Raw genomic sequence first — 15,571 nt, forward strand, 5'->3', positions numbered from 1 at the left:
CCATCAAGTATATAAAAAAAAAAAGTGAAAACAGAAGCATAAAAAAAATAAAACAAAAAAAAAACCACAACACTGGCAATTCAAATTCTGCCTCAAAAGATTTTTTTTTCTGCCTGACAAAACATTGTGAACTCCCCCTTAGGATAAAACACTGTTGTGTTACTATATTATAGGTGTTACAATTCATCTTACTGGTGTGTAAACATAGTTAGATTTACAGCCTAAAGGTCCTCTTACATGTAAACGAGCGCCGATCAATGAGACAGCTTGTTGATCGGTGCTCGTTTGCTCCTTTCACAAAGAACTAGTATGGGATCGAGCGCTCATTATTACAATCGCTCGTCCCCATACGTTATGTCAGCAGCACATGTCTCTGTTTACACAGGGAGACGCGCAGCCGACAACGGTAATTTCATTTTTAAAACTATACGATCAGCAGATGAACGAGCTTTTGCTAATTTATCGGCTGATCACTGCCCTGTTTACACAGGGCAATTACCGGAAACGAGCATTTGCCCGATAATTGGCCCACGTAAAAGGGCCTTAAAGCCCGATTTCTGCAAGATTTACTTACACACCCTGTAGGGACAAGCCACCATGTTGTGAGAAAGGGCCCGGCCTGTAACATTGTGATCTGTGCCTGTATGTCTACAGTATTAGAAAGCAGATCGTTATACTGCACAGATCATAGTACAATATAAGGGCGTGTGATCACTCCATCTATTTCTTCACTGGATTTGTACATAAGGGGCTTTAAAAGGATGTAACCGAGGACAACAATCAGGAGGCTGTGTCTATGGCCCCACAGTATGCGGCTGAAGGGAATCTGTGTGGTACCGCATGATGCCTTAATATGGTACAAAGATGTTCTCCCCTCAAATCATTGTAGCTTCTAGGGGAGCATGACTTATAACACAGCATCCGACCAGAAATACCATTGTATGCCATTGGAGGAACAGCATAGACTTCAAAAACTAACAAGGCAGGAAGAGCTACAAAACCATGGTATTTCCTGTAAGAAGTGTCTTAGACTTCATGCACACGGCCGTGCCCTTAATCTCAGCCCGCGACGGGAGCACGGATCGTAAAAAGAAAGAGATAGGACACGTCCTATCTTCTACGGTACACTTCTACAGCCCGGACACCTTCTGTAAATAAATGGGAAGGTGTCCGTGGACAATAGAAGTATATGCGGCCGCAATTACGGATGATTTTTACGGTCGTGTGCACGGGGCCTTAGGCTGGGCATCCAAAGGGCGTTTTTATTGCAGTTTTGAGGAGCTTTCTAATAGCTTTGAAAAATGCATTTTAATAAACCACAAGCGTTTTGCTGCGACTTTGCAGTGCGGTGTTCGGCTGTGTGATTATTACAGGTGAAGCAGATTTTATAGGTGCAACAAAAATGCCCGGCGGAAACCCAGCCTTAATGTTGTGTGCCCAACTTGCTTGTCACGTGAAATGGGAGAACCTTCGAGGGCCAAGTTTTTAGCTTTGTTTGAGTATTGTAGGAATTGCTCACGACATAAAAGTATATTGTGGATACATTTTTCACTTGTAGTCACTTGCTGGATGTTTATTTATGTGGTAGTGTTTACCATGTTGTGTTTTACCTTCTGTGAAACTTCAGATGTAGGATATTGTATGTTTGTTAATCATATTGTAAACCCTGTGAGTGAATGGTTTTGATATTTATTGACATTTGTAATGCAGACTCCTCGTTATGTGCCCTGTATGACCAATTACTATGTAATTTATTTGCCTTAATGTCATTGTTTTGAATGTGGCAACTATCCCTCAATTTTATTCGGCTGTGGATTAAAACATATCCTGTTGGTCAAATGTGACTTTGTGATCTTCAAACATCGTCTTGTAAAACTCAATTATTAATACAGAAAAAATAGTTTACTTTTGAGAACAGTTGGCAGCTGCATAATAAACTTATTATAGGTGAGGTTGTTAAATAAGCTTTAGAGAAACGGGATATTCACACTATACCTGTACCTCTATCTTTTCCTAAAATCCAAACTATTTTAGAAACCCTTACTGATGGTAGTGTCCCTTTAAAACTAATATTTACGGAGGAAACGGTCAACCTTTCTATGCCTCCTGGGATGACGTTTCATCCCACGTGACCACCGCTACAGCCTGTGATTGGCTCCAGTGGTCACATGGGATGAAACGTCATCCCAGGGGGCCACGCTGGAGGGAGGAACACAGAATTCTGGGTACGTATGAGTTTTTTTTGTTTTTTCTCGGAGTTGCATTTTTTTGTGGCAGAATCGTTGTGAACCCGCCGTAACAAAAACCTGCAACAGCTGCTATTTGTTTCGGGTTTCACCTCCCCATTGAATTCAATGGGTACAACCCACAACAAATAAGCAGCGTTTACGCAAATGCAATTAACATGCTGCGAAATACAATTCCACACTGCAGGTCAATTTGAGCGCTTTTTCCGCTCACTACTTACGCAGCGTGTGGATGAGATTTGTCTTCTCATCCACTGTTGTGGAAAATCTGCAGCAAATTCAGTTGTGGAAAAACCGCAGTATTTATGCAACATGTGAACTGACCCTTACAGAAAAAGACAAGTTTTTTAAAAAAAATAAATGTATTTCTATAAGTAGCGATTTTCATAATCACAGCAAAACCACCATTTTTGTGAAAACTGCAAGAACCGCAATAATAAAATTACTCCAGTAAATACACCCTCAGTCACAAGTGCGCAGCTCTCTCCATTATAGTCAGACTCTCCCTATGTGATTGTCATATATGGCTTAGAACTGAAAAAAATATTTGTATTTGCCGCAATAAAGTCAAAAGGAAACAGACATTTTGTACATAGAAATCATAAGTCATACATAGATATAATCTTCGATTTATGAATAATGATGTATGTTGCAAAAAAGAAATTGGTGACCAGAATCGCATCTTATTTATTAAAAAGCACACGCCTCTTTAAAAATCTGGTGCATTTGGTATTGAGATAGTTGTACATTTGTGCCGCTAATTTGCACCTTTGGCCTTTGATAAATTAATCTAAAAGTAAATTTACAACTTGATCATGGCCACTTTTCTCCCCCTTTCTTTTCAGGAGTCAAAAAACAAACGCATCTAAAATAAAAATTTGCAATTACTTTTTAGCCTCTATTTTTGAGAAAAACGTGGGCCTGTGTGTTTCGGTTATGGCAGTTGGGCCACAGCAAGCCATTTACATGGCCCCAGGATAAAACTATATGCCAGGAAAAAGCTCCACACATATGTTAAATATCGGCTGTAACGGAACATTGGCATCGGTCACCCATAGAATTTAGAATATTTGTATAAAATATATGCGTCGTGAACTCTCATGACCCCTTTTTATGACCTATCTGTTAAAACGGATACCATTATAGCCTATGGGTGATGGATGCCATCCGAGGGACACAATGGTATCGGTTTAATGTATAGGTCATCAAAAGCTCATCACATATAAGTTGAACGGAGGCTTGTGAAGGATGCCATATAACAGAGCCCTATGGACACGTCCAGTGTGTATGTCAGGAGCTTTCCAAAGGTACACGCTAAACTTAGAGCCAAAACGTAATGTGAACAGACCCTTACCTTTTTAGCCAGAGAGATACCAACAAGACAAGAGACTTTATCAAAACCATGGTCCTGTTTTTATTGGAATAAAAATATTTAGCTACATATTCATTTACAAGTTCCTCCACCTTTATGTCCCCATCTGTGGACACTCGTTTCCATTGCTACAAAACACTTTGCTGTCTTGAGTGCCTGCAGGGAAAAACAGGATGATCCAATATTTTAGATAGAATTATTGGAATGGGTAGTTTTACATACTGATCATATCTGTTGTTGCTCTACCTGCTGTAAGATTCACCACCGTCTCTTCTGCGCTCACATAAGGAGAAACAATTCCCATTGCCCTCCGGATGCCACGAACACTAACAACGTCCCCTGGATGCACCTGTTGGGCTAATTCCTTCAGGTTTTCATGAACTTTTTCCGCTGTAAGGAAAAAAAAACAAAAAAAAGTTTTCATTTATTATTTCATACCCTTGCAAGCTTTCCTAGATCACGTCAGCCCTATGTGGTACTATAATGCACACAGTGAAAGCTATTCAAAGAAAAGACGACGAGTCTCAAGACGGAGCAGGGTTTTTTTCTTCCACAAAAATAAAAAGTTCACAAGGTCAGTTTTTTAGTTGTGTTTTTTTAGTTCTACAGTTGTGGTATCCATAAACGATCGTGTTATATGTACATTTCTTTGCATAAATCAGTAGTATATGGTAATACGTGAAACGCTGTCATTTTTTTTCTTAGGGAAATATGGCATCTTCCCCGCTCTTTAGCAGCCTGAAGTACCCGGTTATCTGCCAAATGTGAACAGATCTGTAAAATTTCTGCAGAAAAAATAATAATTTAATTGGGGTTTGCAAAAATCTCGTGCACATGTTGCAACAATACACCATTGACATGTATGGAATGGATTTCTGGAGTAGAAACAAATCGGTCACTTGTGAACACTCACTAAACTTTTGAAAATCAGTCACCAAAAAAAATCCATCTGTGATAATACAGTAAAAAGTAGCGAGGGATGCGGATGGGGGTTGCAGCTTCTCAATTTCTATTTAACTGCATGTTGAGAGGCAAAACAGAAGTGTGGAAGCATCTTATTATCTCAGAGAGATGTGGAAAACTACACTGAAAGCCTGAAAAAGCATGCACAAAAATAAAAATAGGCAGCTGTAGAATTATTAGGTCTAATTTGCATAATGAGGCATTGTGTTTTCTGCTATTAGAGAGGACATGTTAATTATGTTGACGTGTTTTTGTAAATACTTGTATTCCCCAGAATAGGATTTTGTACTCACCGTAAATCTTTTTCTCGTTTAGATCAGTGATTGACACAGCACCATAGGTATAGGCCCTTGTCACTAGGCTGACACTAGCTAATAAAGTCTTGGCAGGCCGGCCATACCCTTCCCACAGACACTGGCTAAATCCGTATAGAAACAGCAGCAGAAGACAAAAAAAACATGTCCACAATCCCAGGAGAAAAACCAAAACAGCCAGAACAACTGGTCACGGTCCTAGAACAAACCAAAGAAAGAGGGCGGCATCTATGCCTCTCAATGAATACAACGAGAAAAAGATTTTACCAGGAGCACAGAAATCCTATTTTCTCATTTATTTCATTGGGGGACATAGCCCCATGGGACATCCCTGAAGCAGTTCCGAGTGCGGGAAGAAAATGAAAAGAAAAATTTCACCCAGTCGACGCGCTTAAACGTACATCTGCCTGCAGCCCCTTGCGACCCAGACTGGCATCATAGGAGACCAAAGAGTGAATCTGGTAAAATTTTGTGAAGGAGTACACCATAGCCTAGTTAGCAGCCGTGCACACGTGAGCAACTGAAGGTTGATGCCCGAGCACCCAGGAGGCACCAACCATCCTAGTAGAATTGGCAGTGACCTGAATGGGAGGAACCTTACCCGTGGACAGATATGCTTGTGAAACCACAGACCAGATCCAAGGCGCAATGGCGGTATTGGATGATGCCAATCCCTTGCGTGACCCTTCAGGAATGACAAAAATAGAATTGGAGTGCCGAAACGACTGCTCTTAAAACGTCAACGCAATGCAAAGTCAGCTCCCTCGAATGAGATGGGGAGGGACAGAAGGAAGGGAAAACAATCTCTTCATTGATATGGAAGGCAGAGACGACCTCCGGAAGAAAGGATGGGACAGGCCAAAACACCACTTTATTCCTATGGATGACCAAAAAGAGGAACTTGCCGGACAGGGCAGCCAGTACCAAAAACCGCCTAATGGAGGTGACGGCTACCAGCAAAACAACCTTCCAGGAAAGGAGACTAAGTGAAATGTCTCTTAAGGGTTCAAAAGGAGCCACCTGAAGAGCATTCAGAAACAAAAATTAAGATCCCAAGGTTCAGTGGGATACCTGAAGGGAGGGACCACATGAGCCACCACCTGCAGAAAAGTCTTCACTTGATAATGAAAGGCCAAAGTTTGCTGAAAAAGTATGGACAGCGCAAGTACGTGACCCTAAGTGAAGACAATCCAAGTCCTAATTGAAGGAAGAACAGGATCCTAGGTGTGCAACATAACATTGGGTGGAACCTACGCTGATCACACCGGGAGAAAAAAAGCCTTCCACATACTGCGGTACACCTTGGCTGATGGAGGTTTCCTGGCCTTCAACATAGTCTGGATGACTGACTTAGCGAAACCCTCAGCTCTCAGAACCTTGGCTCCAACAGCATCTGATATACAGTGGGGTGGAATAGCAGACCTCAGTAAAGGGCAGCTGGGTCAAGTTGGAAGACGGCAGGGTGTGTCTGTGAGCAGGTTGACTAGGTCGACGTGCAAGGCCGGCAAGACCAGTCCAGCTCCCCCAGGATTGTGGGAACGCCTTCCCTCTTGGGTACTCTAGGCGAGAGTGCAGGAGGAAGAACTTGTCCCACAGAGTGACCAGGGCATTATTTGCGATGACCTTGGGATGCTTCGCTTGGCATACCCCACTCTGCCACGTAGGTTAGAACCTTGAGGTTGAAACGCAAGGTTGAAGAGACCTCTCTCCCAGATCTTTCCCAACTCGATTGTCCACTCCTGGTATGTAAACCGCTGACAGCGCGGGTATGTGACACTGTGGGAGTTCTCTCGGATTCTTCTATAGGCAGAGTTGTCCGAAATCTGGTGCCGCTTTGGTGGTTCAAATAGTCATCCGCAGTGCAGTTGTCGGTCCGGATCTTGACCGGGTAACCCTGGAGAAGGAGAGTCCAACGGGAGAGGGCTAGGTAGATCAAGATAAATTCCAGAAAGTTGACCTGCAAGCATGACTCTTTCTGCGTCCAAAAGCCCTGGATCCTGTGGAGGCCAAAGTCTGCACTCAACATGAGCAGATTGGCATCCATTGAGATGACTTGCCCATGTAGGGGGAAAAAAGGACCATCCCAGCGTGATGACCGTTGAGGTCTCCCACCAGCAGAACCCAAGACAAATCAGAGAGGGCAAGAGAATTATCATGCCCAGAGAAGTCAGAAACTTGCCCCATCGTGAAAAGCATGGAGGGGCATGAAATAGAATTGCACATATGGAACTGCCTTGAAGATTGGCACCATCCTGTTACCGTTACTTTTCATTGTGACTCATGAGCAGTCTGGTCCAGTCCAGAAACGTGCTGTCGATATGCCAATAAAATTACGTTGGATACACAAAAAGATTTATGCGATTGATGAGCCAGGCGCCCAGATCCAATACTGTAACTTTTTACCCTTCTATAAATGTTGAGAACCTATCGCAAAACAAAGGAAGCGCTGGTGGGTCCATGTGATAGGGGTGTGGAGGTATGCATCGCAGATGTCGATGGACGAGAGGAACTCTCCATGTTCCCACTATGTGACCACGAACCATAAGGGTTCTATGTGAAACCTCTGAATGAGAGCAAAGCAGTTCAACTTAATCAGATCCAGGATTGGAAGGACTGTTCTGTCCTTTGTGTATTGTGAGATTGGAGTAGAACCCCTAAAACTGTTCCCACTGATGGACTGGGACAATAAGGGTATGTGCACACACACTAATTACGTCCGTAATTGACGGACGTATTTCGGCCGCAAGTCCCGGACCGAACACACTGCAGGGAGCCGGGCTCCTAGCATCATACTTATGTACGATGCTAGGAGTCCCTGCCTGTCCGTGGAACTACTGTCCCGTACTGAAAACATGATTACAGTCGGGACAGTTGTCCTGCAGAGAGGCAGGGACTCCTAGCATCGTATATAACTATGATGCTAGGAGCCCAGCTCCCTGCACTGTGTTCGGTCCGGTACTTGCGGCCGAAATACGTCCGTCAATTACGGGACGTAATTAGTGTGTGCGCACATACCCTAACCCCCTGATAAAGAAGGTAAAAGACAGTCTAGGAAAAAGCAGAAGCGTGACCTGGTGCGCAAGGTGGAGTCGACAGAAAAAGAAAGATCTTCCTGGAGGAAAGACAAGAACTCTGTCAACACAAACTACCAAACCCAGGCATCAACCACACGAGCGAGCCATGTCTCCTGAAAGAAAAACATACTCGGACAGCCTTCACGAGTGGGGAGATAACTACAACTTCAGGCTGAAGAGGTCTTGGTAAAGGAGGAATTCTGGGTCTTGGGGCTCTGTTGCCAAGGGGGTCTGGGCTTGAAAGAAAGGGTCTGGGCACTGAGAAGAGAACGACTAAAACCTCTGAGTACAGAGAGAGGACTGCAGGGCGATTCGGAGGCAGCAGAGAACTCTTACCACCAGTAGTGTCAGAAATAATCTCGTCTAGACTTTTACCAAAGAGTGTGCCACCAAAGGGAAGGCTAACTAGGGCTTTTTTGTTAGTATGGTTGGCTGCCCAAATAAAACGCCAGATAGCAATCAAATTAGTTGCTGCACGAGGCATTGAAGCAGGCTGATTCACAGGAAGCCTAACAAGAGCTTTTTAGCGTGGATCACCTGAGACTCGAGATCAGCCAGATCCTGCTGCGGCACTCCTTCCATGATACCGCGGTACAGCGGTTTATTCCAAACCGACCAAGCTAGAATGCAAAGGCTGGGCGCAGAACAGAACTTGCAGCCACGAATGAAGACTTGGTTTGGGAATCCAACATTTTGTCAAGAGAAACCATGACTGATGCTGCCTCCGACAGTAGAACGATGGTGCTCTTAGACAGCTGCAAGATACTCAGATCCACACAATTAAAATGAGACCATTTAGATATCAAGTCCTCCTGAAAAAGAAACATAGTATTAATGTGTTTTGAAACAGCCAGACGCCTTTCAGGATGCTTCTATTCTTTGCATAATATCTCCTCAAACTCGCTATGGTTTGGCCCGGAGCCCGCCATGCGTCCATTGGCAGGATACAGAACAGCTGGCAGAGCCGCCGAGATCAAGTGTTTGTCAGGGGGTGTGGCGTAAGCGGCAGAGATTGTGGCCTGTAGTAGAAAGACCCAGCCTGCAGCGCTGATGGGCCGAACAACACAGTTTCAAAAATGGTGCATCATGGCACTTGTTCTACTGCTGAACAGGGCGCAGAGAGCATGAAAAAAAGGCAAGATGACCGCGCCAGAACATAGAAAAAGGCCCCATGGGAGATATAGGTCACTGTGCAGCATATACCCCCAGGTATGTCCCCATATAGGGTTCTACTTTTTCAATAAAAAAAAAAATCCCCCCCCCTAGTTAGGAAATGCAAACAGAATCCCACTAGGGAATACCCTTTTTAGGGTGTTAGTTGGAATGAGTGATCCCTTCGGGGGACATTTTCATAATCACCCTCCGTAGTCTTTGGGTGTGCGCAGAGTCACCTCTTCAGTAACCTACACATATAGTGGAGTTACTGCAACTCCACCTGCAGAAAATAAGAGGTGACCAGAGGTAAGGAAAATTCAGTGTAGAGGTTTTGTAGCACCTGTAGGGGGTTGACTTGGCTGGAGACCAGGCTGCCAACAGACCTGCATTCAAGGGGTAGAAAATAGAAATAAATAAAACAACAAACTAGCAGAAAACGTGAGAATCGGGTTATATCTGCCTCCTATGGACAATAGGCCAAAAATGAATTTAGTCAGTGTCTGTGGGAAGGGTGTGGCCTGCTTGGGAGGAGCCAAGACTTTTCCTACCCAGTGTCCACCTCCTAGTGGAAAGGGTCCATACCCATGTTGCGGTGTTCCCCAATGATATAAATAAGAAAAACACATTCTGTAGCATCTTTTCTTAGAACTCTGCATTTTGATATTCCTCTGTTGTTCCTCCTGGAAATGTAATGATAAATTAATGACTATGTTCTTATTCCATTTGTAAATGGTGTGTCCCTACTCACTAAGACACTGCCCAATCAGTGGTGAAAGTCTCAGACAGTGCAGGGACATGCCCTATTGACAAAATTAACAATATCTAGTTGTCAATTTAATAATTTCAAAGAGGCATAACAGAGGAACGACAATGCAACGTTCTAAGAAAATATGCTCCAGAATTGTTATTTTATGGGAATGCAAGTATTAACTAAAATAGACATGTCCGTAGATATTACATGTCTTATTTAACTATAGGTATTCTTTGTAATTCTTGTTTTTCTTTTTTGCTTCAAAAGAAAATAAAAATATAGTTTTAATAAAATAAATATCTCAGGCCACATTCACTGGCGATTCAGTCTTACCAGCCTGGAGTTCCTTAGCGGATGGTGCTAGCAGACAGACCATGTTAAGAGGTGGCTTTGTACTCAGACGATCATTCTGCGCCTCTTGCAGCTCTCGCAACAAGACCGTGGTTTCATCCAGTTTCTTCTGGAACTTCTCGGCTTCTGTAAATATATTTCAGTATCAATACTAAAGTTTAGCCAGTTGTAGCTTCTTATGTTAAACCAGAAACTCAATACAGTGAAGCAGCGGCGCTCATCATTTATAATGGGCTTCTCTAGTTCTGCTCATGTTATCCCCAGTGACGATATATGATCTTCTATACAACATTGACCTGTAGAATTGCCATATTTCAGCTGTCAATATTTCTGACAGATTCTGTAAGAATGTGAGGGAAATAAAAGGTAACATTCTCCATCACGTGCCATATTACAGAGGTCATCTCCCCTAGAAGCAAACACATGGAGCAGGAAAGCGGCAGTAACTACAACCTGGACCTGTAGGGACTATAGGGACTGTCTCCGTGCAGGGTCTCGTGCTTTGCTTGGTGTAAGAGTCTTACTCCAAACACTTTTTTTTTTTTTTTTTTTAACTCAACCATTTAACCAACTATGTAGCCTTTTAATCTGCAATAGGGGTTGTAGTACAGATGCACTTAGGGTTGTAGAAGTAATGCCTCGAGTTGAAAATACCGCTGTAATTTGGCACGCCATGATTTTATTTTTCGACAAAGTCTCCGTATGAAATCGGAGGCATCTAGAGGTACAGTATGGGCCTATAGAATTGTATGCGTGTTGTACAGATCTGTACAAGACGGATCCATAATAAGGTATTTTATATGAGCCCTCAAAGATAATTTATATAAAGGCAATATTATATTTGAATAATAACTCGGTTTTATGTCACATTCTATGGAGCCTAAACATTTTGTTGTGGTGCTGCTTAGCTTACTATAATCCCGTATGGAGAGAGAAAAACAAAAGTTGGATCCAGCTCTGATTTGAATGTAAAAGAGGAAACTTCTTCCAAGTTTTATTGTAAATTTTAAAAGTAGAAACAGCAGGATATTTTCCTCCGTACAAAGGGTGATCAAAAAATCATGCCTACGCGTTTCAGACGCTTCCTGCGTCCTTACTCACGGCTGGTAATCCCGTATACTCGTCCCTGGATGTGTTCCCTTGAACGTATACCCAACCATACTGTGGCCAAGGTGCATAAATGTATATATAGCCCAATTACATTTCATCATACATCTCTGTAATATTTCTCAAGCCCGCGTTTTACAGATACTACATTATTTTATGTCAGGAGTATAAACTTCACACCTTCCATAGAACATACAATGCGAGTGATGACAACCACCTGGTATATTGATGAGCAGGTTCTCCGACCAGTTCTCCTTCATTAGTGTCTTAGAGAGCGAGGTGTAGAAGATCCTTTCCCACATTTCCCCTCGCCCTTTTTTTCCCCCCGAGCCTCCATAACTGCAGCTGTTTGTCCCCACCATGACAGTTTGTAATAGTAAACATATCGCTAAACCAGCTCTTCGTAATATTGGAGTAAACCCCCTGGAATAGCCTGACCAGAGATAAAAACTACACACAGGAACAATGCAGTCTGCAATCCCAACATTCACAGCGTTACGCTTTACATATAAATCGGCACGGCCTTGTTTACATGCGTAAAAACCAAAAAAGAAAGAAAACACTTCATTCACATCAACGAACACAAATTTTCACTGCGATATTCCGGCACAGTATGACAGAAATGTAGTAACCCTTCCAGAACAGTTTACCTGCAGAGTCGAAGGTTTCATCAAATATCCCAAACACAGACTTCAAACTTGCAAACTGTTCGGAGCTATTGATGCCGTCCGGCTTTGTTGGAGTCGCCTAAAAAACAACGATGATGAACAAGATAAAACCTATGAAGCATCAGGACGTCGTCTTCTCGTGTCCTCAACATTCAGCTGACTAAACAGATTACAGAAGGGGTGCACAAGCTTTTCTGTTCCAAGGGCCACGTCAGTTTGTATCACTCTCTTATAACATTTTTAAAGGGGTATAGGCCATAAACGTCTGTGGGGGTGGGTTTCAAAATTCGACACATTTTGGTGCAATTTACCACAAGGTGTAGACACAAATCACATTAGTAAATCTGCTCCATGGTTTTAGGAATAGCGCAGGGACTAAGCCCTATTCACACGACAGGGTTTCCCGGCCGGGTGACGGCCGTTCATAAAACGGCCGTCACCCGGCTGCAGTAGGAACAATAGACCCCTAATGGGGCTATTCACACGACCGATTTTTTTTGACCGCCCGGGAAACCTGGCCGTCAAAAAATGGGACATGTCCTATTTTCAGCTGTTTACCCGGCCGCCCGGCTCCCATAGAAGTCTATGGGGCCGGGTAATAAACGGCCATCACCGTAATGTGTCCCGAGTGACGGCCATGTATTCCGTCGCTCGCTCCCTCCTCACAGCGCAGAGTGCATGTGAGGAGGAGTTTATGCCATTCGGACGAATGGCTGTACGCTGGAGGTAAGTTTATACACTGTGTGGCAGGGCCGGGGTGTTCAGCAGGTAGAAGGGACCACTGCACTGGCTCCCTTCCCCTGCTTGTTTTAAAAGCGCCCTGGCCCGGCGACACCTTCCATGGCCGATGGCGCCGCTAGCAGCTACTGCTACTACTGTAGCGACGCCACTATAGCAGAGCAGGGACGCTGTGCTATGTGCTAGCCCCACTTTAGCTCCCTGAAGGAGCGGAATCCCCGTGTGTTCGGGGATTCCGCTCCTGGACAGAGCGCTTGATGTCTCTGTCCATATCTGGGCAGTGACATCAGGGGAAACTCCTGAAGCGGAATCCCCGAACACTCTGTGGCTGGTGATTCCACTTCAGGAAGAGTCCCTGTCGTCTGTGTACATTTATGGACACTGAACGTTACTGGCTACGCCTGGTGTGGAATCCCCGGTCACAGAGTGTTCGCGGATTCCGCTTCAGGAGTTTCCCCTGATGTCACTGCCCAGATATGGACAGAGACATCAAGCGCTCTGTCCAGGAGCGGAATCCCCGAACACACGGGGATTCCGCTCCTTCAAGGAGCTAAAGTGGGGCTAGCACATAGCAGAGCGTCCCTGCTCTGCTATAGTGGCGTCGCTACAGTAGTAGCAGCCGCAGTAGCTGCTAGCGGCGCCATCGGCCATGGAAGGTGTCGCCGGGCCAGGGCGCTTTTAAAACAAGCAGGGGAAGGGAGCCAGCGCAGTGCTCCCTTCCACCTGCTGAACACCCCGGCCCTGCCACACAGTGTATAAACTTACCTCCAGCGTAGTGCCATTCGTCCGAATGGAATTAACTCCTCCTCCTCACATGCACTCTGCGCTGTGAGGAGGGAGCGAGCGACGGAATACATGGCCATCACTCAGGACACATTCCGGTGATGGCCGTGTATTACCCGGCCCCATAGACTTCTATGGGGGCCGGGTAAACGGCTGAAAATAGGACATGTCCCATTTTTTGACGGCCAGGTTTCCCGGGCCGTCCAAAAAAATCGGTTGTGTGAATAGCCCCATTAGGGGTCTATTGTTCCTACTGCAGCCGGGTGACGGCCGTTTTATGAACGGCCGTCACCCAGCCGGGAAACCCTGTCGTGTGAATAAGGGCCAATGCAAACTGGCCGGGAAAAACGGCCGATTTTATCGGCCGGCACTCGGGCGGGACCCTGTCGTGTGAATAAGGCATAAGAAGGTGGTGTAAATAACAAAGATTCAGACAGCACCGAAGAAAGAATATCACCATCACCATCAGGCCTGCACTAGACATAACAGTAACAGTCCTGCCTGAATTGCTATGTTAAGTTGTTCAAAACACAACGAATACAGTACCACAACATCCCACACAACAGTGCCCCCCTTAGCGGTCCCTGCTCCTATGCTGTTCTCCAACGTTCCTCTTCTTCGTGACTTGGACCCGGATATGGATGAGCAACCACCAAATGGCCCTCACGTGTATCTTCTAAAACCTGCACCGATATCTATGATCAGTGCATGGATGAAAAAAACAAAACACACAGAGCTCCATTTTATGACGGCACCCCGTTCTCTGCATCAAAAGTGGTCCTATCCAAGCCATATCCTTTTGAACTCGGGACACAGACCAGCATAGAACGGCAAAGTTCCACCCTGGGAATAAATAAATTCATTATAGTAAATGTACTCACTATATTCTGTTCTCGTTCTGTTCTGGAATACTCCCCACCACTGAAAGCATCAAGAATACAGTCCGCCATTCCATAAGGTTGGTATTTTGAATTCTCCAAGAATTCTTGTATGCTAAAAATGGAAGAATTCAGTCTATATTAATGTCATTCTATGTGCAATTGTGATCTTATAAATTATACTTAAGTCCGTACGTACGGCTGATGCTTATCTGCTATCTGAGTATTGGATGCTGGTCAGCTTTTTAGCTAGGTTAGGGCGCCACTATGACCTGTAACTGCTGTTTAGTTGCATTGCCTATTATTGGGACTCTCTCCCTCATGCTTTACAGTGCAACCCTGCTTGTTTACATTACCTGCTGTATATAAAAACAACATACTCACCATGAAGTGCACGGAGAGACGATTTCCAAAACAGCGAGAACGGAAGAATTATACTCTACAAGCAACCAAATCACCAGTAAGAAAAAGTAGAGTGATGAGGGGGGCTTTGAGATCAACTTTTGACTTCCATAATGGACATGGATCAGGCAACAAGTCAAAAGGTTCTATTAAAATGTTTAAACACACGCACGCCTGACAGATGGGTATCCCCTGACTGTTCTGCAGTTCAAGGCACCCATTGGTGGAAAGCCTGCTTGGCCGTTACCGCAAATCCCATAACACGCGCAGCCACTTTTTCTCTCCTCTTGAATGTGACCGCCTCTGGCTTGCAGATCAGAGGTCATAGGACCATCATTTTTCAAATAGGTTAATGTAATAGAGGTTGGACCAATTTTTCAGTCTGCAGCATTTTACAACTATTGCAAAATTTGGCAAAAAAAGGGGCCTTAGTTTGCGCAACAGAAAGCTTTGACTAAAGCAGCCCAGTCAGTGGCAAATTAGCCTCAGCGTCCCCCTCCCCCTCTCTTCACATATTGCCATGCTCTGGCACAGAGGGGAAGACAATGGATGCTTGGGGGACGTCTAAAAATCAACACAATTTTTGATAAGATTCAACGGCCTTTTAGTGGCCATGATTGTGTTACGGGTTCCCGGATATCCCTAGAAGGTATTCTCCTTATCCTTGTTTAAAAGGGCAGGTCTACCTTTGCATTGCATCTAAAATTAAAAACGAAGCAACTTTGCTAATAGGAAACTTTTCGGTTAAGACGATCGCATTGTGTCTACA

The 15,571-nt window shown here is 44.4% G+C and overlaps 1 protein-coding gene across 2 annotated transcripts in view; it reads right to left on the reverse strand.

The window, feature by feature from the left end:
- Window positions 1-3,636: 3,636 nt before the first annotated feature.
- Window positions 3,637-15,571, reverse strand: part of BRD7 (bromodomain containing 7) — a 57,814-nt gene continuing 45,879 nt past the window's right edge. For both annotated transcript variants that reach the window (XM_075837521.1, XM_075837520.1), the window contains exons 12-16: window positions 14,404-14,515; window positions 11,984-12,080; window positions 10,209-10,352; window positions 3,865-4,008; window positions 3,637-3,774 (exon numbers count right to left, since the gene is read on the reverse strand). In XM_075837521.1, coding sequence (XP_075693636.1) covers window positions 3,713-3,774; window positions 3,865-4,008; window positions 10,209-10,352; window positions 11,984-12,080; window positions 14,404-14,515 — 559 coding nt within the window. In that variant the 3' untranslated portion in view covers window positions 3,637-3,712. The remainder of the gene's footprint in view (window positions 3,775-3,864; window positions 4,009-10,208; window positions 10,353-11,983; window positions 12,081-14,403; window positions 14,516-15,571) is intronic.

This window comes from Rhinoderma darwinii, chromosome 9, assembly GCF_050947455.1.
Source record: "Rhinoderma darwinii isolate aRhiDar2 chromosome 9, aRhiDar2.hap1, whole genome shotgun sequence".
In the NCBI taxonomy this organism is placed as follows: Eukaryota; Metazoa; Chordata; class Amphibia; order Anura; family Rhinodermatidae; genus Rhinoderma; species Rhinoderma darwinii.